General features: G+C 40.7%; 1 protein-coding gene across 7 annotated transcripts in view; it reads left to right on the forward strand.

Moving 5' to 3' along the window:
- KLHL13 (kelch like family member 13) overlaps positions 1-26,232 on the forward strand; it is a 197,852-nt gene that overhangs the window by 112,236 nt on the left and 59,384 nt on the right. Inside the window, exons 1-2 of one of the 7 annotated variants that reach the window (XM_047716310.1) lie at positions 2,481-2,564; positions 4,286-4,350. The exons of 3 other annotated variants lie outside the window; for them this stretch is intronic. In XM_047716310.1, coding sequence (XP_047572266.1) covers positions 2,517-2,564; positions 4,286-4,350 — 113 coding nt within the window. In that variant the 5' untranslated portion in view covers positions 2,481-2,516. Of the gene's footprint in view, positions 1-2,480; positions 2,565-4,285; positions 4,351-15,921; positions 16,328-16,866; positions 16,980-26,232 lie in introns of those variants that run through there. 3 more of the 7 variants (XM_047716311.1, XM_047716315.1, XM_047716312.1) reach the window with 3 other exon arrangements.

Consider the following 26,232-nt stretch of genomic DNA (forward strand, 5'->3'; position numbering starts at 1 on the left):
ATAATGCAGAGTCGCTGCCCAATGCAAATGGAGTTCACTTCACAGTTGATAGACTTTCCTTTTCAGGCTTGAGAGTAGCAAAAAGAAGGTACGCAGATTAGCATGTACTGTGAAGTCTGGGGTGGTGTGGTTTCTTTGGCCACTGTACCCTCAGGCTCTTGCTGGCCTTCGTGCCATCTCTCTGCTCACTTGGCCTCATAGGCAAAGAGTCCAAAGGGTTTTTCAAACAGTATGTGCTCAATGGTAGAAGGAATGCAGGGCCCGTGTAATGGAGGAAGCTTTAAAAAAAAATTGGAGGAGACTTGGAGTACCACAAGAGACATCACAGAAAAGAATGGAATTTGAGCTGGATCTAGAAGGATGAGTTGAGTTCAGAAAAGTGGAGAGGGAAAGAGATTTGATGTAGGAGGACCTCTGGAGCAAAGGGAGCCAAAGAACAAAACAAGCTTGTGAGCTAGAGAACGGGCATTGGTGGTAATGAGTTCTTAGTGCTGGCACTGTTGCTTGATTAATTCCTCGAGTGATCCACTCGTTCAACAAATGAGTTTCTCATAGCTCATGGATAAATCCAAGCCTCTTCACTCACTCTGTAGACCTTAAAATCCACTCCCGTCAACACTATGTACCTATAGTACTTCCAGTAATATTGAAGACTTTCTTGATCCTTCCGACATGATGGACTCCTTTATATCTCTCTGTGTCTGCACAGACTGTGTCTTCTGGGGTCTGCCTGGGGAACGCCCCATTCTTCGACCTCAGTCGCAGCCCGATTTTTATTGCTTCTGTGATTTTATTGTTCCTCTGTAGAATCCTAGACATATACTAGTAAATCTTCTGTGGCGTATTTTATGCTGTCAGGGTGCATGTTTGCTTCTCTCACTCAACTAAGAGCTTCCCGAGAGCAAGGGATTGTGTCTTGTTCACCTTTATATCCATATCACCTAGCAGACTTCCTACCAAACATGTAGCAAATTATTTTTTAAAAGATGTTCTTTATTTATTTGACAGAAAGAGATCACAAGTAGGCAGAGAGGCAGGCAGAGGGAGAGGGGGAAGCAGGCTCCCGGGTCAGCGGAGGACCCGATGCGGGGCTCGATCCCAGGACCCTGGTTCATGACCTGAGCCAAAGGCAGAGGCTTAACCCACTGAGCCACCCAGGTGCCCCGCAAATTATTTTTTTTAAGATGTTCTTTATTTGACAGAGAGAGAAAGCGCGCACAAGCAGGGGGGCAGCAGAGGGAGAAGCAGGTTCCCCACGGAGCAGGGAGCCCTGTGCGGGGGCTCGATCCCAGGACTGAGGGATCATGACCTGAGCCGAGGGCAGCTGCTTAACTGAGCCACCCAGGCACCCCCTTGAAGCAAATTCTTTTTTTTTTTTAAAGATTTATTTATTGACAGAGAGAGATCACAAGTGGGCAGAGAGGCAGGCAGAGAGAGAGAGAGAGAGGAGGAAACAGGCTCCCTGCCGAGCAGAGAGCCCGATGCGGGACTCGATCCCAGGACCCTGAGATCATGACCTGAGCTGAAGGTAGAGGCTTAACCCACTGAGCCACCCAGGTGCCCCCTGCAAATTCTTAACAAATACTTGTTTAATAAAAGATATTTTTAAAAGATTTATTTATTTAATTTGACAGAGAGAGATCACAGTAGGCAGAGAGGCAGGCAGAGAGAGAGGAAGGGAAGCAGGCTCCCTGCTGAGCAGAGAGCCCGATGCGGGACTCGATCCCAGGACCCTGAGATCATGACCTGAGCCAAAGGCAGCGGCTTAACCCACTGAGCCACCCAGGCGCCCCCTGTTTAATAAAATATTTATTGGACATTTAATTTACATCACATGTAGTTGCATTTTAAGAGAGCTCATCCAGAAGCAAGGCAAAGGATAGACTGAACATGGGAGGGGCAGAAGAGTCCAGCCCATATGTATTTCTGGAAGTAGCTCATTTGTTAAACACAAACACTAGGACTTAGACACCTGTAAAATCGATCGAGAATAAAGGACAGCACTTAATGACTGGCTGCTAGAGGGCATGAGAGAAGAAAGAGTTGCAGGTATGAAGATTTAAGGTAATATGACCGATAACAGAGCAGTGACCCTTGAAAAAAAATGAGACTACTTTCAGGTAAACATGTTTTTTCCTACGTCAGATCTCCTGATGCTAGTTATTTGTCTCATAGCCCACCTCTGCTCTAAAGATGAACATTTTGTTCCTGTTCAATTAACTGGAACTAAGCTCAAGATTCATGTGGTTTCTGATCTCCATATCGGATCCGTGCTGAAGATAAGAAATAGAAATAGTTCAGCCAGGCTGGCTACGATTGCTACCAAGGGAAAGTGTTCCGTGCATAGGTTTTTGAATATATAAAGGCTGTTTGCTGCTTTTGGGAGCTACAACCAAAGTGTAATACCAGGCAAAGGCACTGGGGTGCGCTACTAGGTAGCAGAGCCTAGGCCGTGCATCACCGCTCTCAACTTTAAAAACTCCAGAGAATGTGATGAGAGAGGGATCCACAAGAACATGACAAATGATGAGAGTTCAAACCTTAAGAGAAAAATGGGCTTATTGGTAAGAGACCTTTCTTTTCTTTTATTTACTGCTGTTGCTTATTCATTGAAATAGCAAGCCTGTTGTTTTCATATGTGCCTGGAAGCGGTGTACAAAAATCAATTTTATATGTGCTGTAGAATTCAGAAGACATATTGGTAACCATGTAAAAATCATAGGAAGCATGGATAAGGCTTGATTTAAAAATGAAAATCACTGAGGAAACTCTGCTGTATTTCAGGGTGTGGTATAGATGTGTGTCTATGTCTCTCTATATAGCTTAAATGTAATACAGGGTAAGAAATAGATATATTTTTTAAAAGTTAAAATAAAGAATAGTGACTTGTGTAGAGATGCATAATTTCACTCAGCTGCCAGAAGGTGGCACACCAGATTCTTCTTAAATACACAAAGAAAAGGAATAATATTAATAGGAATATAAAATAAGCTGTATTTAAAGATACTTTCCTGCATTTTTAAGGGAAAAGATAACATAATTGATATTTGCGTGGTGAGGCTTAATGCTAAAACATGGCAAATATTAATTCAATCCATTGTAGCTTTTTATGGTTCAAAAATAATAATTTTTATGTGGATAGCATTTTTAAAAGTAATAGTATTGCCATTATAGGGATGCTGTTTGAATTCATCGTTCTAAAAAAGATATAAAAGACTTGCTGCCTACCTTTGGCATAAGGGTCCTTAGACTGAGGATCACATGTTGGGTAAGGTCTCTGTCAAGGTCTTGCAAAAGATACTATTAGCCTATGACTCTGATTTCGTTGTGACTTTAACGATGCAATGGGGCTTGTGGGATGACCCAGAAAAGAGCCCGAACTGCTGATTTTGGAGCAAAAGTTAGATAAGGGTGATGCCTAGTAATGGTCACTTTCTGTAAGCTATTAGCAACGTAAATGTCATACATGTTAAATATATTAAATTAGGGCTCAGAGCTCCTCCAGCACCTGCCAGCTTACTTAATTTTCTCACAAAGTTGACTGGTGACGGCATCACCGCTGTGCTCGCTCCAGTAGCAGTCTCTCGTTTGAAAGCTGCCTTTCCCAGGCAGTGGCAGAAGTCTGTCTGTCTGTCGTCGTCTTTTAGATCAGCCCAAAGGGGCGAGATACATGGCAGAAGTTCGCCAAAACAAAATCTCCTACTTAGGAGACGGTGCGTCTATTTGTATGTTTTTATTAATTACAAGCAGTATGAGAATAAGAAAACTGGTAGTAAATGAACCTAGGAGAACATTAGCCATCTGTTCCCTGAAAGCTTGTAATGTGTGTCATTTGCTTTCAGGTTTTTATGGCAAAATAGTGTCTCAGCAAAGAATTGAACTTTAGGCTGCAAAGATGAGAAAATGACAAAGCATTCCAAGGCCGCGTATATATTTACTGGAAAAGTGTTTCCTTCTGTACAAATTTGGCTAGCTTAGTCCTTTCAGATCAACTGCCAATAGATGTTTGTACTTCGTGTCAGTCTTTATTCCAGACTTTCTGAAACATTAAGAGAGCTTCTAAAAACAAATGGAATCTTATGGCTTTCTTGTTAAGTTTCTTACAGTTAATTTACATGCTTAAAAATTGTTCTGTGTGGTATTAGCTGTTCGGGATTAGAAACATGGATTATTAATTTACAGCTAAAATATCTGCAGAGCATGCTTTGAAAAAATCCGAACTAAATACAGTAAAGCCACCATTAACCAGATTTTTTTTTTTTTTTTTTTTGCACTCCACTTTCAGGAGACGGAGGCAATTGTCTTTAAAACAGCCGATTTCAAGGATATATTCAAAAAATCAACTCCAGGGTATGTCCAAGGGTCTGCATTTTCCTCTGCCTTTTTGTCAGTGAGAATTTATTTTCGTCAGTAAAGACCCTGAGATACTAGAAGACGTTTAGTCATCAAGGAAACTTTCGATAATGTCTAGGTTACTGTGTTTATTAAGCTGAGAAAATGATAAAGTATTCCTTTACAGAAATACCATACATCCATCCTTATATTGTGCTTTGCATTTTCCAGTGGGCTTTCTCAAGCACAAGTTCAGTTGGTTTTCAGAATACTGCCATGCATCGGGCAAAGAAAGGGGGCATCTGTTTTACGGATAAGGGAAGATGACAGAGGAAGCCCTAAAGCTAGTTAGTGGGAGAGCCGCAGCCAGACCTCAGGTGCCTACCTCTCACCTCTTCCCCATCCTTCCTCTTCGGAAAAGTTGGAGACAAGTTTCTTTCTTTTTTTTTAACTTCTACGTGGTATTGAACAATCTCTGTAACGTATACTGCCTTTGTTTCCTAATTGTTGGGATTTCACAATTCCCCACTTCGCAGGTGTCTCTGTTGGTTTGCCTTTGTTCCTCTCTGTCAGCCAGCTGCAGACCTCGCTATCAGACTCTCCCAGACCTGGAAGGATCTAGAGTGTGGGAGGGCAAGATAATGGCCCTGGACAGTGCAGGATGACGACGAGTGGTGGGCAGCCGACGCTGAGATGTTGAAGAAGGATGAGAGAGAGAACAGTCTCGCCACAGCTGGGCTATCTTGTGTGGGGGTTAGCCACCTTGACTTTAAAGCAGTGTTTCTCCAAGTTTAGTAGACCAGGCCTGAAAATCAACTGGAGTACTTGGTAAAATTCAGGGTCCTAGGTCCCATGCCCAGACTTCTGCCTTTGAAATAGCCACCCCAGATACGTCTTAGGAATACTAAAGTTGGAGACTGTCTGCCTTCAAGGTATAGGACTTTTCTCTTGGCGTAGGTATCAGAGTGTAAAAAAAAAAAAGCCAGTTTTCCCTCAGCTCTGTGTTTCACGTCCAAGTATATGTGGGGGCCAGAGTCAGGCGAGGGTGAGGAGTGACGGATATTGCTGGGCCGGATTGCCGGCTCTGCATCTGAGGCATTACCCCAGTAGCCCTTGTGCATTTTGGTGTCTGTGAAGTAGTTTGAAAAGACTTGGGTCCGTTTTAGACTTGAAGACGGTAAAGGGCCAAAGGATTTCTGTCAAAGGGTGAAAAATAATGAAGTTTTTATATTTGAAGGGTTGGTCCATTCTTGTTGTTTTAAATTGAAGTTAATTATTTTTTAAGATTTTATTTATTGTCAGAGAGAGAGAATGAGCATAAGCTGGGGGAGCGGCAGGCAGAGGGAGAAGCAGGCTGCCCGCCGAACAAGGAGCCTGATATGAGACTCGATCCCAGGACCCCAGGATCATGCCCTGCACTGAAGACAGATGCTTAACTAAGCCACCCAGGCGCCCCTGAAGTTAATTTTTAAAAATTGGCCAATAAAATAGGCTTATCCAGGGTTCTGGAATAGTCAAGGCTTTTCAGTAGCAATATATTTATGCTTACCATTCATGTTCCATATGTGAATACACCGTCTGTCTGATTAGATTACTAGAGATTTGTGACCAGGGAACATGTGTTCTTCTGTATACATGTAACGTCTAGCAAAGTCCTAAGTTCTTAGTACTCACTGATGATTGAACTAATTCATGCACTTCTTCTTTATAGGCTTTGGGCCAGGCATAGTGAGTTGATTGATTTTGGTATTTGTGAAGTTCAAGGAGTCAATCTTGCACGGTCGGCAATGGCTAATACAGGAAGGAGTCCTCAGTGGAAACAAATGCATTTTAGTGGACAGATATGAAAACATGGTCCTGATTCATTGCTAATGCTCGTTTCCTGTTTAGAGTATCAGTTTAAGCTCAGTCTTGCTGCCTCTTCTCCCTTTTTGGAATATAAGTTATGTTGCTCTGTGCTTTACAGATCGACATCTGAAAAACTGGTAATTCTGGAAATCCCCAAACATAAATATTTTCATTTACTGACTGAACAGCATCATAGGAATTTAAATAACATGTCCAGACCTGGGGGTAGAAGACTCATAAAAATGCTCAACAGTGACTGTGACTTAGATGAAGCTGAATAAGGAATGAATGAATAAATACATGCTAGCAAGTGGGAAGATAATATTTCCCTTAAATGTTATGTAACTTCAGAATTCCATGAGAAGTAACTAATTATTTAAAACATATATTTGATTTTGAAGACATGAAGTGGTTCTGAACTAACTGATTGAAGTAGACAGACTTAGAAAGGCAGTCATGAGACCCAAATTTAAATTGCATCTAGCTTAAGGGGGAGCTGCCTGGCTCAGTATGAAGAGCACTGACTCTTGATCTTGGGGTCCTGAGTTCAAGTCCCACGTTGGGTATAGAGGTTACTTAAATAAAGAAACTTAAATAAATACATAAATAGAAACTTCATCTAGCTTAAATCTAGGGACACCCTAGAAAATGAAGTGTGGTTCTTACTTTCTCGTATCAAAACTGCATTTATTTTAGTAAGTAGTAGAACATGAGATAAAGGAAAAGAAATTATTGCCCCCCACTGGACAACCATTGCATCCAAGTAAGGAAGTCAGACATAACTTTAAAACAGGGGAAAGGGAGAGAGAAGATCTTAAGCAGGATCCATGCCCAATGAAGAGCTTTATGCCAGGCTCGCTCTCACGACCCTGAGATCTAATGACCTGAGCTGAAATCAAGAGTTGGATGCCTAGCCAACTGAGCGCCCCAAGGCGTAACAATTTTAAATTGCACTATTTGGCTGGCTTCTGTCATTTAGACTTACCAGCATGTATTTGTTATCTTTCAGTGTGTTTCTATACCCCCCTTTCTTTCCCTAAGAATAAAATCTTTCTAAGTTAAGAGCACCCAGAAGAATTATAAATGAGAAAATGAGAAGGATTTCAAAATAAGAAAATAGAGGGGCGCCTGGGTGGCTCAGTGGGTTAAAGCCTCTGCCTTTGGCTCAGGTCGTGATCTCAGGGTTCTGGGATCGAGCCCCGCATCGGGCTCTCTGCTCAGCGGGGAACCTGCTCCCTCCTCTCTCTCTCTGCCTGCCTCTCTGCCTGCTTGTGATCTCTGTCTGTCAAATAAGTAAATAAAATCTTTAAAAAAAAATAGAAAATAGAGATATTGAACTGGTGGCTAAATCTCTTGGATGCCACCATAGGAGGCAACTCTTGTGACTATAAAACTACACACCCTTAGGAAACTGTTGAGCCTCATGTCATGGCAACAGGTCATAGGGTTCAAGTTTGAAGTGAGTCTCCTCATGGAGTTGAAGTAATTTCTCATTCATATCTGTTACAGCCTTTTATTTTAGTTAACAGTAGTTTCTATAGCTGTATGTATAGGAAATTTGAAATTGTAATAGGCCTGGGAAATGCCAAAAATAAAATTAAACCATTAAATATAAAGGGCCCTTTTTCGTGGAAATTTTAAGTAGAGTTGTATGATCTTAGGGAGTCATTAGAATTAGCTTTCCATGGAAGTGTTTACTTCTAGATCTCATTTTAGCTATAACATCTAGAGTATAGATATGAATGTCCTTATAACTCTTTGGATAAAAGGGAAATAAATATCATTTTTAAAAAAGATTTTATTTATTATTTGACAAGAGATTGAGAGATATCACAAGTAGGCAGAGAAGCAGGCAGAGAGAGAGGGAGAAGTAGGGTCTCCGCTGAGCAGAGAGCCCGATGTGGGGCTCCATCCCAGGACCCTGAGATCATGACCTGAGCTGGAGGCAGCCGCTTAACTGACTGAGCCACTCAGGCACCCCATAAATATCATTTTTGAAGTAGTAGCATTGTTTCATTAATTTTAATCAGAATGTTGAGGGAAATTCATATATTATTCTAAAGGTTTTCCATAATTCAGAGTTTTATAATAGCATACTCATTTCTGAAATAATGCAGAATATAGCAAATGTTGCCTTTCCTTAATTGACATGCCTTTTGAGATTGGGTATATAATGTGGTTATTATTGAAAAGTTTTTCAGTTGTCATAGATAAGCATTATTAGAAATTGTTTACTCTTATTAAATAGTTCAGGATTTACAAAAATTACGATTATCAGAGAAAGACAACTATCAAATGATTTCCCTGATATGAGGAAGTGGAGATGCAACGTGGGGGTTTGGGGGGTAGGAAAAGAAAAAATGAAAAAAGATGGGATCAGGAGGGAGACAAACCGTAAAAGACTCAATCTCACAAAACAGGCTGAGGGTTGCTGGAGGGAGGGGGGTCAGGAGAGGGTGGTGGGGTTATGGACACTGGGGAGGGTATGTGCTATGGTGAGTGCTGTGAAATGTGTAAACCTGGCAATTGACAGACCTGGACCTTCGGGGATAAAAATACATTATATGTTTATAAAAAATTTTAAAAGTTATTAAAAAATTACGATTATAATATTACTTATTACATTGTTTTCATGCATTTCCTATAGTTTTGCTTCTATATGTGATGCCAAAAGAAGAGAAAGTAGTGAAACTGTTTAAAAAGCTTTATATGAATGTGTTTTTTAGCAGGAGGGGCCATATTCTTTTTGTTTGTTTGAAGATTTTATTTTTAAGTCATCTCACACACAACATGGGGCTCGAACTCACAACCCCAAGATCAAGAGTTGCATGCTACACCACCTGAGCCAGCCAGATGCCCCAGGAGAGCCATATTCTTAACTTTTCTTTCAGTAACACTATAGATTAAAAAAAAAAAATTAAGTCAGCTCTACACCCAACGTGGGGCCTGAGCTCATGGCTCTGAGATCTAGAGTCGCGTGCTCCACCGACTGAGCCAGCTGGGCCCCCCAACACTGTACATTTCTAATGGCTTTTTATTTTGACAAGTTTGCAGGTTTAATGTACAAACACATCAGGAAAATCTAATGATGGTTTGGCTGTTTTGTTTACCCGTGGTACTTTAAGGAGATACTTAGGAATTTGCTGAAAAACAACTAAACAGATACATTATCATTATTTGAGACAAGAGCAAGGATTTTCTTTTTTTTTTTTTTTAAAGATTTTATTTATTTATTTGACAGAGAGAGAGCACAAGCAGGTAGACAGGCAGGCAGAGAGAGAGAGGAGAAAGCAGGCTCCCTGCCAAGCAGAGAGGCCGATGCGGGACTCGATCCCAGGACCCTGAGATCATGACCTGAGCCGAAGGCAGAGGCTTAACCCACTTAGCCACCCAGGCGCCCCAAGAGCAAGGATTTTTCATTAGAGCAGTCCACCATCACTATAAGTGATGTGTTTATTTCATTCTTTTTTTTCATATGTATGCACATTTTTTTTTAAAGATTTATTTATTTATTGACAGAGAGAGATCACAAGCAGACAGAGGCAGGCAGAGAGAGAGGAGGAAGCAGGCTCCCTGCTGAGCAGAGAGCCCGATGCGGGGCTCGATCCCAGGACCCTGAGATCATGACCTGAGCCGAAGGCAGCGGCTTAACCCACTGAGCCACCCAGGCGCCCCAATATGCACATTTTTTTAAAATATCTTTTCAGCGTGTTTATTTCATTCTTAAAAAGCTTATATTAGGGTGATTTTCTTTAACATATACTTTTTTAACAAGATAATGTTTATATTTAATTTTTCTTTCATTTTAAGGAATTCATAGCCTAAAATTCCAACTAACAAATGTATATTCTTTTTACCTGTACTCTGCTTTTTAATCCTAGTAGAATTGATAACACTTAAAAATCCTTCCTGCAATATCCAGGCTTTGATACCCAGCCCAGGTCTTGCTTAATCACCGCTCTGCTTATAAACTTCTCTTTCAGTTTACCCAGCAAATATTTCTAGAGTGCCTTCCAGTATGCTGGGAGTGGTGCTCAGTTAGGAAGATACAAGGTTCAGGGATTCCTTCTTGTAGGAGGAGCAGGAATTTGGGAAGGGCGTCTCAGGCAGGTGAAGTCCTAAGGCGGGAACATAGGGCATTTTAAGCAGGCCTCTTACTAAGGCACTAGATCCTAGATCCTAGATACTGCCTCTCTCAGTTGCTTTTTTCAAACAGGTTGATAACTGTAATACAAAATCAGCTATTCAAATAGTATACATTTAAAAATCATTCTTTTCTACCGCTGCCACTCCCGAACATACAGACACTTTGGTTTGGAGTTTAAGGCAGTTTTTTCATTTGTTTTTAGAGAGAGAGAATGGGCACACATGAAGGGACGGGAGGAGGAGCAGAGGGAGAGGGAGAGAGAGAGAGACACTTAGACTGGCTTCACACCTAGCATGGAGCCCAATGCAGGGCTCAATCTCATGACGCTAAGAAAAATAAAGAATTGGGCATTGAGCCCACTGAGCCACCCAGGCCCCCCCTAAGGCAGTTTTGAATAGATGGGAATACTGAAGGATTAGGTTAGTTGGTGCATGTCAAGAGTTGTATAAAGACGTACTTGGGCGTGTGGATTTGGGAATTATATACAATGAGGCACCCAGGGGTAGCCAAGAACAAAAAAAAAAAAAAAAAAAAAAAAAAGCCTACAGATTCTACTAGAGTGTAGAGACTTCCAGAAAAGAAAAGAAAGGAAAGGCAAGAACTTATAAATGTCTCATTCAGTGCTAATCCTGTTTTTAGCTGTGGCGAGAGAGTAATGGCAGTGAGAAGCTGCAGGTCATTGGTCCCCCAACAGCTGGACCTTCCTTGTCACCTTCTCAGTCTCTCTGGATTTGCTCTCCTACCCCAACTCCTGTCTTAGCCCCAGAACCTCATCCATCTGACCCCAATTACAAAAGTTGCCACATTCTGGAACCATTCCCGTTCTGGCTCTTCTTTCTTCTTCCATCCCATCATTCCCCTCCTTTCCTTTTCAGTGTTCTCCTTTTGTCCCTTTTCCTATTGTTTCCCGGCTTGCCAGCCTGCCAGCACCGCTTATTGCTATTCTATCCCTCCTACCCCCAAAACTCAGTATCCTTCCTCTCTTTTGGAAATGTTAGAGGTGGGAAGCGTGCTTCCTTTCACTTCACTCCTGCCAGCATGGAGAAGTTCCATACGCGTGTACACACAAATGTGCCCAAGTGTGTGCCTGCACAGTTGTGTTTGTGTACTTGTTGTATGTGAGGAAGGACATAGGTACTATATTAATCCAAGACAGAGCCCTCAAAATCCTTCGTGGGACTCGAAGGAACTCTGCTAAGGAAATTGACATGTGAGAAGGGTACTTATAAAAGATGAAATCATGACTTTCCATTATAGTCATCTTTGAGAGACATCTGGGATTTTCCATTCTGATTTAGCAAGGCTACATATCTGAGTACCTAGTGAAAATTTTTTAATGTCGTTGGTGTTCAGTTTCCTGAAACAAATAAAGGAGATGTACACACAATACACACACACTTGTAGCCGTTCGTGTAAACAGTTCTCTTTTTAATAAGGAGCCCTGAATGTATTAAGAATTTTGCTCTGTTGTGCCCAAGTCCAGTTTTTGCGTGCTTTAAAAGGTTTTTAAAGGTTTAAAAGGTTTTAAAAGGTTTAACAGCTATACCTGGTTGCCATCCAAATACTCTTACTGATTGGTAGAACGTAACAGAGGACACAATTTGGCTGATCTATGGTCTTGTCCGAGCAACACGAATGACACGGATATTCCAGATTAGTCTGAGAAGACATCGTCGGGACCAAAGAGAAGTACACAGTGCCCGCTCACAAACTGTGGTCAGTGCTATCCGTGTCTAGTTGTACCTACCACAGGATTCACCAAAACTTGCAAGAAGAAGGTAGGTCAGTTCTTAGGGAATATCAGGAAAATAGAGTGAGGTCGGTTAGGTGACACATCAGTTCATTTGTGGGATATTTATGTTTAGAAAAAAAATTCCCACTTCTAGCTGTGTATTTCACTTCTCTCCCATACTGTGACTGGCTTAATTCTTACTTACCTTTTTTCCCTCATCATTCTTCAACACCTTCTAGAATGAAGATTTTGCAAATGGTCTCTGCACACACTTTTGTATTTTGGGTGTTTGTCTCCCACTTCTATCTTTGAGCATACATATCATGGAAGGAATAAATAGTTCTTGGTAATTCTTGTTTCTTTAGAATACATGGAGGTACTTACAGAATGTGGTTCGCATTGCAGAGAAACACACATCTTTGGTAAAGGTCTTATAGGGAAGGAGGGACAGTAGGGATTCTAGAATGAGAGTCCCAGACTAACAGATGGGAACCTCGTTCCTAGTACCAGCCCTGCTGGTAGCTAACATAGTGACCTTGGGCACGTTCATATCTCCGGGCTTCAGGTCTTTCATCTGTAATATGAGGGTACCGAGCAAGATGATTTGTAAGAATTCTAAAAATTATAAAATATCTCCTCTTTCAGGCGCCTGGGTGGCTCAGTTGGTTAAGTGACTGCCTTCGGCTCAGGTCAGGATCCTGGAGTCCTAGGATCGAGTTCCACATTGGGCTCCCTGGTTGGCAGGGAGTCTGCTTCTCCCTCTGACATTCCCCCTCTCATGCTCGCTCGTGCTCTCTCTCTCTCTCTCTCTCTCTCTCTCTCATTCTCTCCCTCTCAATAAATAAAATCGTTTTAAAAAATGTATCTCCTCTTTCTACGTTGGGAGCCAGGGAATTCTGCATTGTAAGATTTGGCCAAGGATCCCTCTTTTTGTGGCCTTGGCCAAGTCCCAGCATTGTCCTTTGTTTAAGACATGTCTGCAGTACACATTTCACAGGTATTTTCAAGTGATTAGTTAATGTTCCTCAAAGCTTTGAAGAGCTTTTGTGTATGTTGTCTTTCTGTCTGCTTTCGTGCATGGTCCCTAATAGAAAAAAGCATTCTGTAAATGAAATCAGCATTCCTTATAAAGTCAACGAGGGTTTTTGACATTTCCCAGTCTAAATATGAAAGCAGTGGGACACTGAGCCTGCATAAAATTCTATTTAAAATACACATTTAATAGTTTTCTCCCTTTCACTCTGGAGGAGAACACATTTTCAGTTCCAGAATGTAATGGTAATTACACTCGATAGTTGCTACTGGAGTTGCCATCAGGGTAGTAAAATCTGATCAGTTTGGACTCTGCTAATTTGTAACTGGGGTGATTTTACCTGGCTGAAGTTTATTTCTAAACGATGTATGAGGAACGTTGTTGTTAAGCAAATTAATAATGTAAAGCGGATTTGGTGGACCGTATTTCTACTTAAAGGAATTATTTTTAAAGCCTTTGGCATGTTAGTTGTTTGCTCATGAGAGCTAATTAAAAATGATTCCTAGCAATTTATTAAAGCAGGAGAACTGCATAGAAATAAATGTTCATCATTGGATGTAAGCTTTTAGAGTTTGGGTGTCTTTACCAGTGCTGAGTGTGGTGTGGAGGGAAATCAGTCTTGTTTCTTTTTCACTTTGGGCAAATATGACAATTGTCAGAGGGCCCCCAAAACAGGTTGGTGCTATTGGTTGATTTTTGGAGCCTGAGGTTAGATAAAGTTTATGTGGGTTTTTTTTTTTTAAGATTTTATTTATTTTATTTGACAGAGATCACAAGTAGGCAGAGAAGCAGGCAGAGAGAGATAGGAAGAAGCAGTCTCTCTGCCTGAGCAGAGAGCCCGATGCGGGGCTCGATCCCAGGACCCTGGGATCATGACCTGAGCCGAAGGCAGAGGCTTTAACCCACTGAGCCACCCAGGCGCCCCTATGTGGGTTTTTGAATACGTTGTTTGCAAAGAAGAATAACTGGAGAAGCTTTGCAATGGAGTGATCTTCACCTGTATGTGGGGGTTACCCCCTTGTTTCAAGAACTCCACATTTGCCCTATATCCCACTCATAAATGTTGAGTTGACTTTATAGACTGCTCACACCGCTTTACTAGTTTTTTATGTAGTTTTGGGGGGGTCTTTGTTCTCAGAAGTGTATTTGCAATTACTGCTTTGTAATATTTTCATAAGCTGGAAAGGTGGTTGAATTTCCTTTCCAAAACATCACCTCTTTGCTACATATAGCTAGTTTGTAACTGTTTTACGTTTTATATTTGTAACTGAGAATGCTTTACATTTTTGGAATGGGACATTGCAAACTTGCTTGATGAGTGTGTGTGCGTGTGTATGTGTGTGTTTTGTTCAGGGGGCTTTCCAACAAGTTGGAACTGCTGGTTGTTGAACCTGGGACCTTTTTACTCCATACCTATTAAGCATGATTACAGAAAGCCTTGTAATGTAAAATATTGACTAGGATTTATTTGTATTAGTGGGTTTTTTTTTTTTTACCTCTTAAATGTATTTTTGTCTTTAAGGTATTGATAAATACTCCTTTCTCTGATTTCTTTGAAGAATTTTATGAGACAGTTTGGTGTGGCTACTAAAAAGAGAAATACAATTTAACTTTTTAAGTTGCTTGCCTGGGTTTTTTGGGAGTGCTTGCCTATGGTCGACTGAATACAAATTATTTGTGAGTTAGTGATGGCTGACATCTACCTACTATTTAATGAAGTTTATGCATTACTGGTCCATCTTTCAAAATAAGCTTTCTCTCCATAGATGTGTGTATGCATGTGGTGTGTGTATATACTGCATATACATGTATGGGTGGCCGTCATAGGAAAATACTCTTCGCTTGAATATTGATGTGTATCTTCAAGGAAGGTATTTGTAATTACCAGGAGCTCATTTCACACTGCATTTCTGGTATATTCAATTCTATATTGTGGAATTTTGAAGGTGGTTTCTTCCTATGGTAACATCCATCTGTGCTTTTTGAATACAAATGAGAAACCTCTTAAGGGACCACGTCTCAGTCTTTTTAAAAACTAGGAATAATTCAGAGGGAGTATCCGAAAGCCAGCCACTGAAGTTTGAAGCACAAGTTTATTGTTTGCACACAGACCCGAAAGTAAATACGAGCTGTTTGTCACTGCGGTGCTTTTTTTTTTTTTTTTTTTTCTTTTTTTTTTTTTTTTTTTTGGTTAAAGATAGTGGTTTCTGTGTTGAGGACAGTCTGCTTTTACTAAGCTCACACTGGTGAAGGCAGGATAATTCTGTTTTAGGCAGAGGTAGAAGGGTGTGCTATGATGCTTAGTGATGGCGACTCGCCCGACATCAGCCCGTAAATAAAGAGTCCAGCATAATACCAGCCTCTCCTATTCCCATTTCTTAGAATTGTGTAGGAAATGTGTGACTTTGGTGCTTTAAAGAGAAACTTACAACAGCCAGCCACTTTTGGGGCACTTGCAAGGCTGTTTGCTGGCAGTATTTTAAAATGATACGGATGAACCATGTATTTGCCAGGGCTTTCATGAAATACCTCAAGTTGCCTTTGACGGCTGCTTGAATATTTCAATCTCCTTGTCAGTCGCTAACCCCTAGAGGTTACGGGACCGCCGCTGAGCTTTGGAATGGTCCCTGCTGGACACCTGCTTGGCCAGCAGCATTGGTCTCTCCTCTAGGCAATTTGTGAGCTGTTTGGGGGTGGGGGGAGGAGGAGGGAGGGGAGCCGAACGGGAGGGGAAAGGGGGAGAGAAGAAGGGGAGGGCAGCATTGAATTAGATTGTTGATAGCGTCCCTCCGAGGACTGCTATTAAGAGCACGCTGCTCTGTGCTTCTCCGCTGCAGAAGACAGAGTGATATTCGTGTTACCGCGGCATGTTGTAAATGGATGAGATTCTGCTCATCCCGGCTTGGAGATAAGAATAGGGAAAGGAGAGCAACTTGAATCAGAAGCCACTAGAAGAGCGTGCAGAGTTCTTCTGCAGCAGTTCATGCTTGTTCTTACATTTTGCCTTCTTCTAACTGGAAAACAGAGAGACTGGCATTTTTCTAAACGGGCTTTTCCCATAATGGCATTCTTGTATTGTGTGGCCGGAGCTCGCACGGGAGGCGAGCAGGCTGCCGAATTTAGTCACTGATCTCTATTAGCTGTGGCCCAAGGCTATGCTGAGGTTTATATCCCATTTATATTGTTGCAGCTCGAAAGAAGAATGTTCAGAGGATGACAAGTGTATTCTGAGTAGGTATGTTGTTTCATTTTCATACGAAACCCATCTATTTTTTTTCCTTCTACTATTGGTCAGAAATCAGGTTAATAGGTGCAGAATCGAGCACAGCGCTGCAGTATCCCTGTTAAGGTAGAACAATGGTAATGCCAGCTTAAACCGACGGCAACAACAACAAAATAAAGCCCCAGCTGCTTTTATTAAATAAAGCTGCATTGTGTGGTCTGCACGGGGCAGTCTTTATATATATATATATATATATACATATATATATACACATATATGATATATATATATATACTGCAGTCAACGCTTTCCTAACGAGGTGGCACTATTGTTGAGTTAGAACTATAGAATCCTCATATTGCTTTAGGGGACAGGAGGGTTTATAGGAGGTACCTTGCAGCCCTGTTTTACAGATCGGAGGCTTCGGTGTTAAAGGCACAGGCAGATGGCTCGCTTGTTCGCTGCAGTGGCTCGCTGCTGTGTCGGGACAGTGTGGAATGGAAGTCCTAGTTGGTAGTCTGTTATGGAAACGCTGTTTACTGTTATTGTAGTACCGTGGTGACAACATGCCATTGAAATGGAAAACGAGCTCTCCTGCTATCTGGAAATTCCCAGTTCCTGTGCTTAAAACATCCAGGTCAACTCCACTTTCTCCAGCGTACATGTAAGTGAGAGAAAAGAGGATATTAAAGTGGGGTTTCATCACTGAATCGACCTTGTGGCAAACGGGGGTAAAACAAAACAAAAAAAATCCCAAACAGCAACATCCCCAAACCCACAAGTGTAAAAAATCTCAAGCTGGTTTATAATGAAATATATTGGCATGCCCACGTTTTACTTCTGTTGCTTGTCCTAGGAGTTGATGTTTATTTTCATTTAATGTGCTTAATGGTCATCGGATTACTAATGTATAAGTCTTAAGGTACACCTAAGGAATTGCCTAAGCATAGACTTTCATGTTTCATGCCGGTTGGGTTTTGTTTCGAATTTTTGTATAGCTGAAATATTTAAGATGACTTCTTTTGTGTAGTGGCACAAAACACTGCTGGTGAAGGGAAATGCTCTCATAATTTTTGGATCAATTGGAAACATTCGGAGTTAACACATTGATCAGAAAATGAGCCTTGTAACTAGGACTTTTATACTTGTGTATGAATATTAATAAGTTCAATGTTCTACCTCTCCCAGTTTTATAATTCCGGTTCTAAAGTGTAAGTTCAAATTTGTGCAAGTTCTAGTTCTGTCAATAGTTATGTACATACATAGAGTTGAAAAGTATGGTCTACAAATGCCTGTTTTAGAAATCTATTTTAAGTAAATATATACTAAAATATATTGGGAAGTCTTACTAGAATTTTTAAAATCTGAGTTTTTAAATTTGCAAACTGTTGCCTTAGAAACAAAATCCAGGCGATATAATGAAATCTTCTTTTAAAATACTGTCTGTGATCCTTTTTTCCCCCCCTTTCAGTAGGGGAAGGAGTAAGGGAAAGCTGGACCTTTTATTATTTTTATTTTTTAAATATTAGCATACGAAAAACTTTGGAGTAGAAGCCTGTTCTAACTGTATTTCTTTACAATATTTTTCAGTAGGAAAGCTATGGAAAATTCCTTCCTGCTTTAGGTTAATTATGTGTTTAGAAAGCCAGTGAGTTGCATTTTATTAGTTTTATATGAGGTTCAGAAGCACAGTGGTGTCTTATCTGGTTCTTGAAAGGCTTTCAGCTGCTGAGGAACTGTGCTGGTGCTCTCAGTCCAAAGGAAGCGATTCCCTAGAAAGAGTTGAAAAATGAGGACATTTTAGGGTGAAATTCTGACATCATGTCATTTCCAGATTATTTTTTATGTTCTTCCTTAGAAGTGCTTCAGATGATTTATCTGTTTGCTTGTTTGACTTTTCCATAGAGTTAAAATTTAAGTTAGATTTGTGAAAGAAAGGGAAAAAAAAAGATCAGCTATATTGTTTTCTCAAAATCTGAATTTGGTCAAAAGCACAATTAATGGAGGTGACAAGTTAATTGAGGTGACAAGTTAATGGAGCGCCTTCAAATCATTGAGAAATGTGATGTGCCTGTTGACTTTCTGAATCCTAGCTGGTGAGAAATGAGCAAAAGATTTACCAAAAGCAACTTCATTGTAAAAACAAAATAAAACTACACCCTCCCAAACTTGAAATCAGTAGGGTACAATTAATAATGGCTATTAATGAGTCTGGTGTTCCTCCTATATTTCACCATACAGAGGATCCAAACTGTAGCTCCTACTGTGGCTAGATTTTTAGAGATGCTTAAAAAAATGTATATTTTATTAATTCATACTACCACAGGGCTCAGGTACAGCTTATACAGCATCTGTAATGAATCACTTTCTTCCTTTTAAGTACTCGCCTCTTGGACCTGATGAATGTGAGTGAATTGATTTAGATGGTGGAAGCTGGAAAATACCACACATCTTGCATGTTGATGTTGATTGCTGGTAGTACACAGAGGTAGAATGGGAAAGTGCATTTGATGGGCTAGGGTTAGGTTACACCATTGTGACATTGTCACAGTCTAAGTTATTCAATTGGCCTTAACTTATTTTTCTTTATAAACTGATACGGCATTTTAAATATCATGTCAATATACACAGGGAAAATATGGTAAATATAGGAAAAGACTGGCTTAGGGAGTGTAAGTCTGGTTTCTAAAATACATTGCTTAGTTTTTGACTGTTTCAGGTTGGAGTTCATTGCCTTACTTGGCCAGAAATAAAAATACCATGTGCAACACGTTCTCATCAGACCTTCTTTATATTCCACAACACTTCTTGCGCACAAAAGGATACCCAAGTTGCACGTAATTTTCGCTTTCAAAAATCACAAAGACTAAGTTAAAAACTAGATCAAGTAAAGTTATGTTTGCTCTCACAGTTGTTGGGTTAAATAGTTATTTGTGTCTTTGGGTCTAAAGTCTTTGCCTTGAAATGGAATAGTTTAATTCTGACTTTTTGGCCAGTTGTGATATTTTAGAGTTGATCCATGAAATTGTATCTAACCCTTTACAGTATTATCTGGAATACAGAATTCTGGACAGTTCCGAGAAACACCTTTTTGTATGTTTTCTTGAGTCACATCCGTATTGGTTTGTAGTATTGTATCAGTATTTATTGTGATTTGTCAAATAACACATTCCACGGTTTTCATCGAGGATTTGGGTCATTTTTCAAAGAATGAAATGTCAATAAAAATCTCTGGGCTGTAGTAAAAATGTGCTGTAGCAATTGAGCAAATATGGAAAAAATATAAAGGCTCCTTGTGGTCTCGTTCTCAGCCCAGGGTAGATAACGCTTAATGTGTAGTGCTTGCTACTCCGTGAAAGGGACAACAGACAATGTTTCACTTACTGTAAGCATTAAACAGAAAGGCGATTTTGCCCTTGTGGATTTTCAAATCCAAGTTTGCCTTCTTTTCTTGTGAAAGCTTGAATGAGAGGCTCAAACCTGTCCATATATTCAAGACTGGTCGGTGATGAGGACAATGTTGATGGAGATATTAAGGAGAATCGTCTCTTCTATAGCATAAATGCTCTTTCTTCACTCTTCGAGTGTGTTATCATCTGATTCAGGAATAGTGGGAGGACCCTAAAGACAAAAGATGGAGGAAAAAATCCTTTGGCCTTCAGGCAGCTTGGTCACCAAATGCTTATTCTTTACTGGTTAGATGGAGCCTTCCCTCAGCTTCCGTTTGGAACCCTTGCAAGGTGGTGTGCCATCCATCCTGAATCTGAAGGGACCGTCTTAATAGAAACCTGAGTGACATGTTGTGTTACACTCTGTTCCACAGTAGGTTGAAGTTCAGCCTTAGCCTGAGGGAGGATCTCCTGGTCAGTGTAAACTGAATTAGTAAAGACTCCCTTCTTGACAGGGGTGACTCTATAAATTAACCTGTCATTTTGCCTAAATAATAAAACTGAAAGGGCAGTCACATCTAAGTGGTTTTCTGGTGTTTTGGTATTCAATGCTTTAAAACAGCAAATGGTTCCTTCAGGCTACTGTTAGAGGGTTAATGTATTGTTAATTTCTAAGGGCAGCTGAAATAGATCAGGATTAGCATTAGCAATCCTTTTATCTTTTTTCACAAGCTGTAAGTTTTGATACAATGGTTTGGCACTAAAGAGGAAGACAATGAGTAGGAATTAAGCAGTGCAAAAGTAGCAGGGAATTTTCTAGCGAGTCACATGCGATGGGATGTTTTCATTTGAAATTTTACCTTTCTCAAGCTAGAAGACAATGAGTGTAGAATGAGTGTTAGACCTGTGCATCTTAAGCTAACGTATTGGCTTTGGTCAGCTTCCTGTTTACGGTTATTTTAATATATAAAGTAAGTTTGTAGTAAATATCAACAGCCCAGTACTTTATAGCAATTGTTTTCTATCATTGTATCATTAAAATTAAAGTCTCTAGTTTCCTGAGGAAAGACTGCGCAGCCTGTATAAGCATTCCTGGTTTATGGGTGATTCAAAAAAAGAGAATAAACAGGCATTTCAAAATTTGACATGTCTTCCGTTCCAAAGATTGTCCTTTTGTTCTTATTTAATGATTATAATAAACCCCGTGGTTTTAGAAGTCATGATTTATTTGGCAAAATACTTCTTAAACTGATCAGCTCAAATTAGAAAAGAATATATGTAACTCCTTTCACAGTTACCACATACATAAACTTTATTTGTCTGCTTAATTTGTTTTTAACTAAATGCTCACTCTAACAAAATTATGTGGAGAAATAACATAAACATCGCCTAAGAACCATTTAGTGTGAGTGTGTAACTTCGGTGGCATGTCCTTGGGGAATTTCTATTGTCTGAGCCTACAGAAGGGCTAGCTTAACACACATTAATGGAAAACCCTAGAGCTCAAGATGACCTTAGAGGTCACTAGAGAATCTAAACCCCTTTAAAGCAGGCATCCTTTCTGCGACACCCTCTGAAAGATGGTAAGAAACATTCTCCTTGATCACCATCAATGACAGATAGCTCACTACCTCACCAAGGCAGCACCTCTCACACGTGGACAGCTCTTCCTTGCGCTGAGCAAAATCTTTCCTAAATCTTCTATCTCCAGATCCTCGTGTAGCCTTTTGGACCTGGATAGAAAAAATCTTTCTTTTCTGTCCTACCTACAAGCCTGGATATCTCTTTCTTTAACCCCTGCTTGTATAACATGTTTCCCAGACCCTTCGCTCTGCTGGTTGTCCTCACCTGGCCAGCTTTTTTCATGTTAATCTTTATACCAGAGATTGCATCCCAGTGCAGCGCTCCCTGTGTGGTCTGCATAGAAGACACCTTTCTCCTTTTATACAGACCTTCTGCTTGTCTGACTGAGATTGTATCATTTTTAATCACAGGATCCACACTGTTCCCTGGTGAATTCCGAGTTTACAGACTTCCTCTCCAGAGGTTCATGAATGGGCGGCTTGCTCCTCCTAGTCAGTGTGGATTCTCTTGTTACTTCAGAATTTTTAGTCAGGGGAAGCCTGCCTGCCGTGTGCAAGGGGTGTTAGAAATTGTCCTCGAGCCCAATTGTGTGTGTGTTTTAAAAGATCTCTTGAAACCATTTAATGTTACTCTAGAATATCGCACAAAAGAACTTGCAAGCCAGAAAGCTAGTATTTCTGATGCTTTCAGAGATTTCCAAGAATTTTCCTTGTCAAGCATTTCTCTGGATGCATTGTTTCTTTTTTCTACTTCAGTGGGACTTCCAGGTACCCCTCAAAACACTTGCCTCATAGGGAAGTGGCAGAAATGCAATCTCTGGAGCCTCATGGGAAGTCTGGAGTTAACTAAGAATTCTGAGGATTCCAGACATTCTGCTTGAAAGTTAGACTATTTAGATGAGAAGCCAAGTTGGGCCGAGTTAGGGGGAGGGGAAAGAAAGAAGTAAGAGACAAAAATTTGTGTTAATGACTTTACCTTGTGGTTAAGAGCCAAGAATTATCAACACTATGCCTGATGATATTTTGAATTGAAATGGCAGCCCCCAAGAATTGCTTTATTTCCTCAAGACCATGAGGAAAAGGTGGTGTCAGTGTATGATTCTTGGAGAATCAGTACCTAAAGAAATTGCTGAGCAACCCATTTTTGAAAGTGCTCAGCTCTTTTCCACTCAACCTTGTATACTGACTTTGTAATATTTAGAATTACTCACACCTGTTATGGGCATTAGGGGGTGTAGTCCTCGCAGTCACTCAAAGTTACTGTCTTTCCGTCCCATCTTTATTCACGAACAATTAAATTGCTTCTTGTATTTTACTGGTATGAAATTCTGATCCAAGATAATCAGGTAATTTTTCTTTACTGTACTTTCAGTATTGATAATGGACTTAACAGAAATGAAAACACGGGGCGCCTGGGTGGCTCAGTGGGTTTAAAGCCTCTACCTTTGGCTCAGGTCATGGTCCCAGGGTCCTGGGATCGAGCCCCGAATCGAATCGGGCTCTCTGCTCAGCAGGGAGCCTACTTCCTCCTCTCTGCCTGCCTCTCTGCCTGCTTGTGATCTCTGCTGTCAAATAAATAAATAAAATATTTTTTAAAAAAAAGAAAGAAAATGAAAACACTATAGAAAAGAAATGTGTCTGAGCTAAATATGAAGACCTGAACTGAAAAGAGATAGCAGATTTTTAAAAAATTTTTCTTTTAAAGATTTTAATTTTAAGTAACTTGTACACCCAATGCAGGGCTCAAACTACTTACAGACCTGAGATCAAGCGTTGCATGCTCTGCTGATCAAGCCAGCTAGGTGCCCCTAAAATGAATACCAGATTTTTAAAAATTGATTTGTATTATGTTATTATGTAAGTATGATATAGTACCTCATTAGTTTTTGATGTAGTGTTCCATGAAGATACCAGATTTTAAAGTGCACGGTATGTAGAATGGAAAGTGAACCAGTTATGTTGAACTTGATAGTAACCTTTTTAAACAAGTGGAACAGAATATCACCCTGTAAGTTGGATGGGGCATAGGTGCTTTCTAGGGCACAAATGTACATATTTTACGTTTCAAGCAGCAATAATTTGATTCCGGTCTTAGGATGTCATCTTAGTGAAATATAAAACTATATTTTGTTTTCAGTTAGAGTAAAATATTTTCACTGGTGTGACTTACCATGATGAGGATATATGTTGCTTTTATCCAATGCTGCCTCATTTATGGTATGCTACGGTAAGAGGACCTCTACCTTGTTGGAGAGTATGTCTTGGGATATGGTTCAAATAGTGAAAAGCAATGATTTATTCTTCCCTAAGAAAAAGGTCAATAAAAACAACTTTCAGGGGCGCCTGGGTGGCTCAGTGGGTTAAGCCGCTGCCTTCGGCTCAGGTCATGATCTCAGGGTCCTGGGATCGAGTCCCGCATCGGGCTCTCTGCTCAGCAGGGAGCCTGCTTCCCTCTCTCTCTCTCTCTGCCTGCCTCTCTACTTGTGATCTCTCTCTGTCAAATAAATAAAATCTTTAAAAAAAAAAAAAAACAACTTTCAGAGGCACCTGGGTGGCTCAGTGGGTTAAGCCTCTGCCTTCGGCTCAGGCCATGATCTCAGGGTCCTGGGATCAAGCCCCACATCCGGCTCTCTGCCCAGCAGGGAGCCTACTTCCCTTCCTGTCTCTCTGCCTGCCTCTCTGCCTACTTGTGATCTCTCTGTCAAATAAGTAAATAAAATCTTTAAAAAAAAAAAAAAAAAACAACTTTCAGGACTCCAAGAGCTTAAACTTGAATCTAGCCTGTAAGACCAATATTATACATTTCATGTGAAATGTATTTGTTTGCAATTTTTAAGAACTGTCCTGGTTTAACAGAGCTAAATCTGATATAGTTTGCTGAGTGCTCCTATAAAAACACTAAGCACTCTGCAGTCTGTCTCCCAAACACTCTATCCGAGGAAGTCTTCTCTGTTTTCCACCCAGGCACAGTGGTTTAGCGAGGTTAGCTTGCTCAGTGTCACGCTCCATGGAAGAGGCAAAGTGAGAATTCAAACGCAGGTCCGCTTCGTTTCAAAGCTCGGATCTTCTCTGATGCCGTTTTGTTTTTGTCGACTTTTGCTACTTTCATGCCAGCTGTTAATTAGATAATATCTCACTAGGGTCAGAAGAACAAGGAAGTACGATAAATGAGGTTAGCTTTTGGAATTGGGTGGTGGCCTAAAGAGAGGTCAGCTTTCCTTGACTTTACTGGCAAGTGGTGAAGTTGTAGGAAAATGTTGGGGCAATTATCTTCCTTTGCTGATCAAGGTATCAGGATTCACTTCACCTTTCCCTGTTTCTCTTATTTTTTTTTTAAAGATTTTATTTATTTATTTGACAAAGAGAGAGCACAAGTAGGCAGAGAGGCAGGCAGAGGAGACGGAGAAGCAGGCTCCCTGCTGAGCAGAGAGTCCAAGGCGGGGCTTGATCCCAGGACCCTGCGGTCATGACCTGAGCTCAAGGCAGCCACTTAACCTACTGAGCCACCCAGGTGCCCCTGTTTCCTATTTCTCTTGAAGCACCATTCTACCTTCATTGACTCCCCACGTCCTCCCACCCACCCTGGTAATCAGCCACTGTGGAAAGTGCTCTAGCTTTTAGGCTCTTTTTAGTGCTTCCCTAGGTACTCCCTGGCTGCGTGCTTAGTATTTTCTGATAGACATTATTGTCCCATTGCTTAATCGCACGCAAGCACTCAAAAAGAAGTCTGTATGAGTTTCCTTGCTGTCATATTAAATCACTGCAAATTCATGGCTTAAAACCTCACTAATTTATTATCTATAGTTTTTTAGCTTAGAAGTCTGGTATGGGTCTCCCTGGGTTAAAATCAAGGTGACAGGGGCACCTGGGTGGCTCAGTGGGTTAAGCCGCTGCCTTCGCTCAGGTCATGATCTCAGGGTCCTGGGATCGAGTCCCGCATTGGGCTCTCTGCTCAGCAGGGAGCCTGCTTCCCTTCCTCTCTCTCTGCCTGCCTCTCTACCTACTTGTGATCTCTGTCTGTCAAATAAATAAATAAAATCTTTAAAAAAAAAAATCAAGGTGACAGCAAGGCTGTGTTCACATGGGAGACTCCAGGGGAGAATCCATTCCCCACTTAATAGGGTCACTGGCACAGCTCAGTTCTTCGCCATTGTAGGACCACCAAGGGTCCTGTGTCTTGCTGGCTGGGAGCTGAGAGTTGATCTCAGCTTCTACAGATGGCCTGCGTGTCTCTGCTTGTGACTCCTTCCATCTTTAACACTGACAAAGGCCAAACTCCTTTTCACATGACTCTTTTTCTGACCCACTCTTCGGCCTTCCTATTCTACTTCTGAGGACTCATGTGACTAGATTGGGTCTGCCCGGAGAATACAGGAGGGGTTCCCCAAATTGTGCATTTTTATTTCTAGCCAAATTTGTTAATCTCTGCAGCAGTGGCTTTGCTCTTGAAAAGTCTAATAATTCAGACATAACCAGGCAGTTCTCAAACTCTGAAGTGATGATTTCCTGGAAATCATACTAAAAAGTAGAATTCTGCAGGCACGGCATTACAATCTGGGATTCTGTAGAAAGTATCACGAAAACCAGTTCTACTGTTAGAACTGGTATTATGCTCCCAAGTCCTGTAAAATAAGCACAAAGGTATATATCAAATGTGCAAGTATACACAAACACATAAAATGCAGATGTGGGTTCAAACTGAGAAGCTAATCATTTCGAACTTTATTATTGATTTTATATCTTAAAATGCAGGCTGTTTGTGAGATGGTTTGCATGGTCCAAGTCTCCTTTTAAAAGCTAATAAGCATTAGTGCCACCTTTTTTTTTTTTTTTTTAAAGATTTTATTTATTTACTTGAGAGAGCGTATGTTGGGGGAGGAGCAGAAGGGGAGAGAGAAAATCTCAAGCAGATTCTGTGCTGAGCTCAGAGCCCATTGTGGTACTT

Source organism: Lutra lutra, chromosome X (assembly GCF_902655055.1).
Source record: "Lutra lutra chromosome X, mLutLut1.2, whole genome shotgun sequence".
In the NCBI taxonomy this organism is placed as follows: domain Eukaryota; kingdom Metazoa; phylum Chordata; class Mammalia; order Carnivora; family Mustelidae; genus Lutra; species Lutra lutra.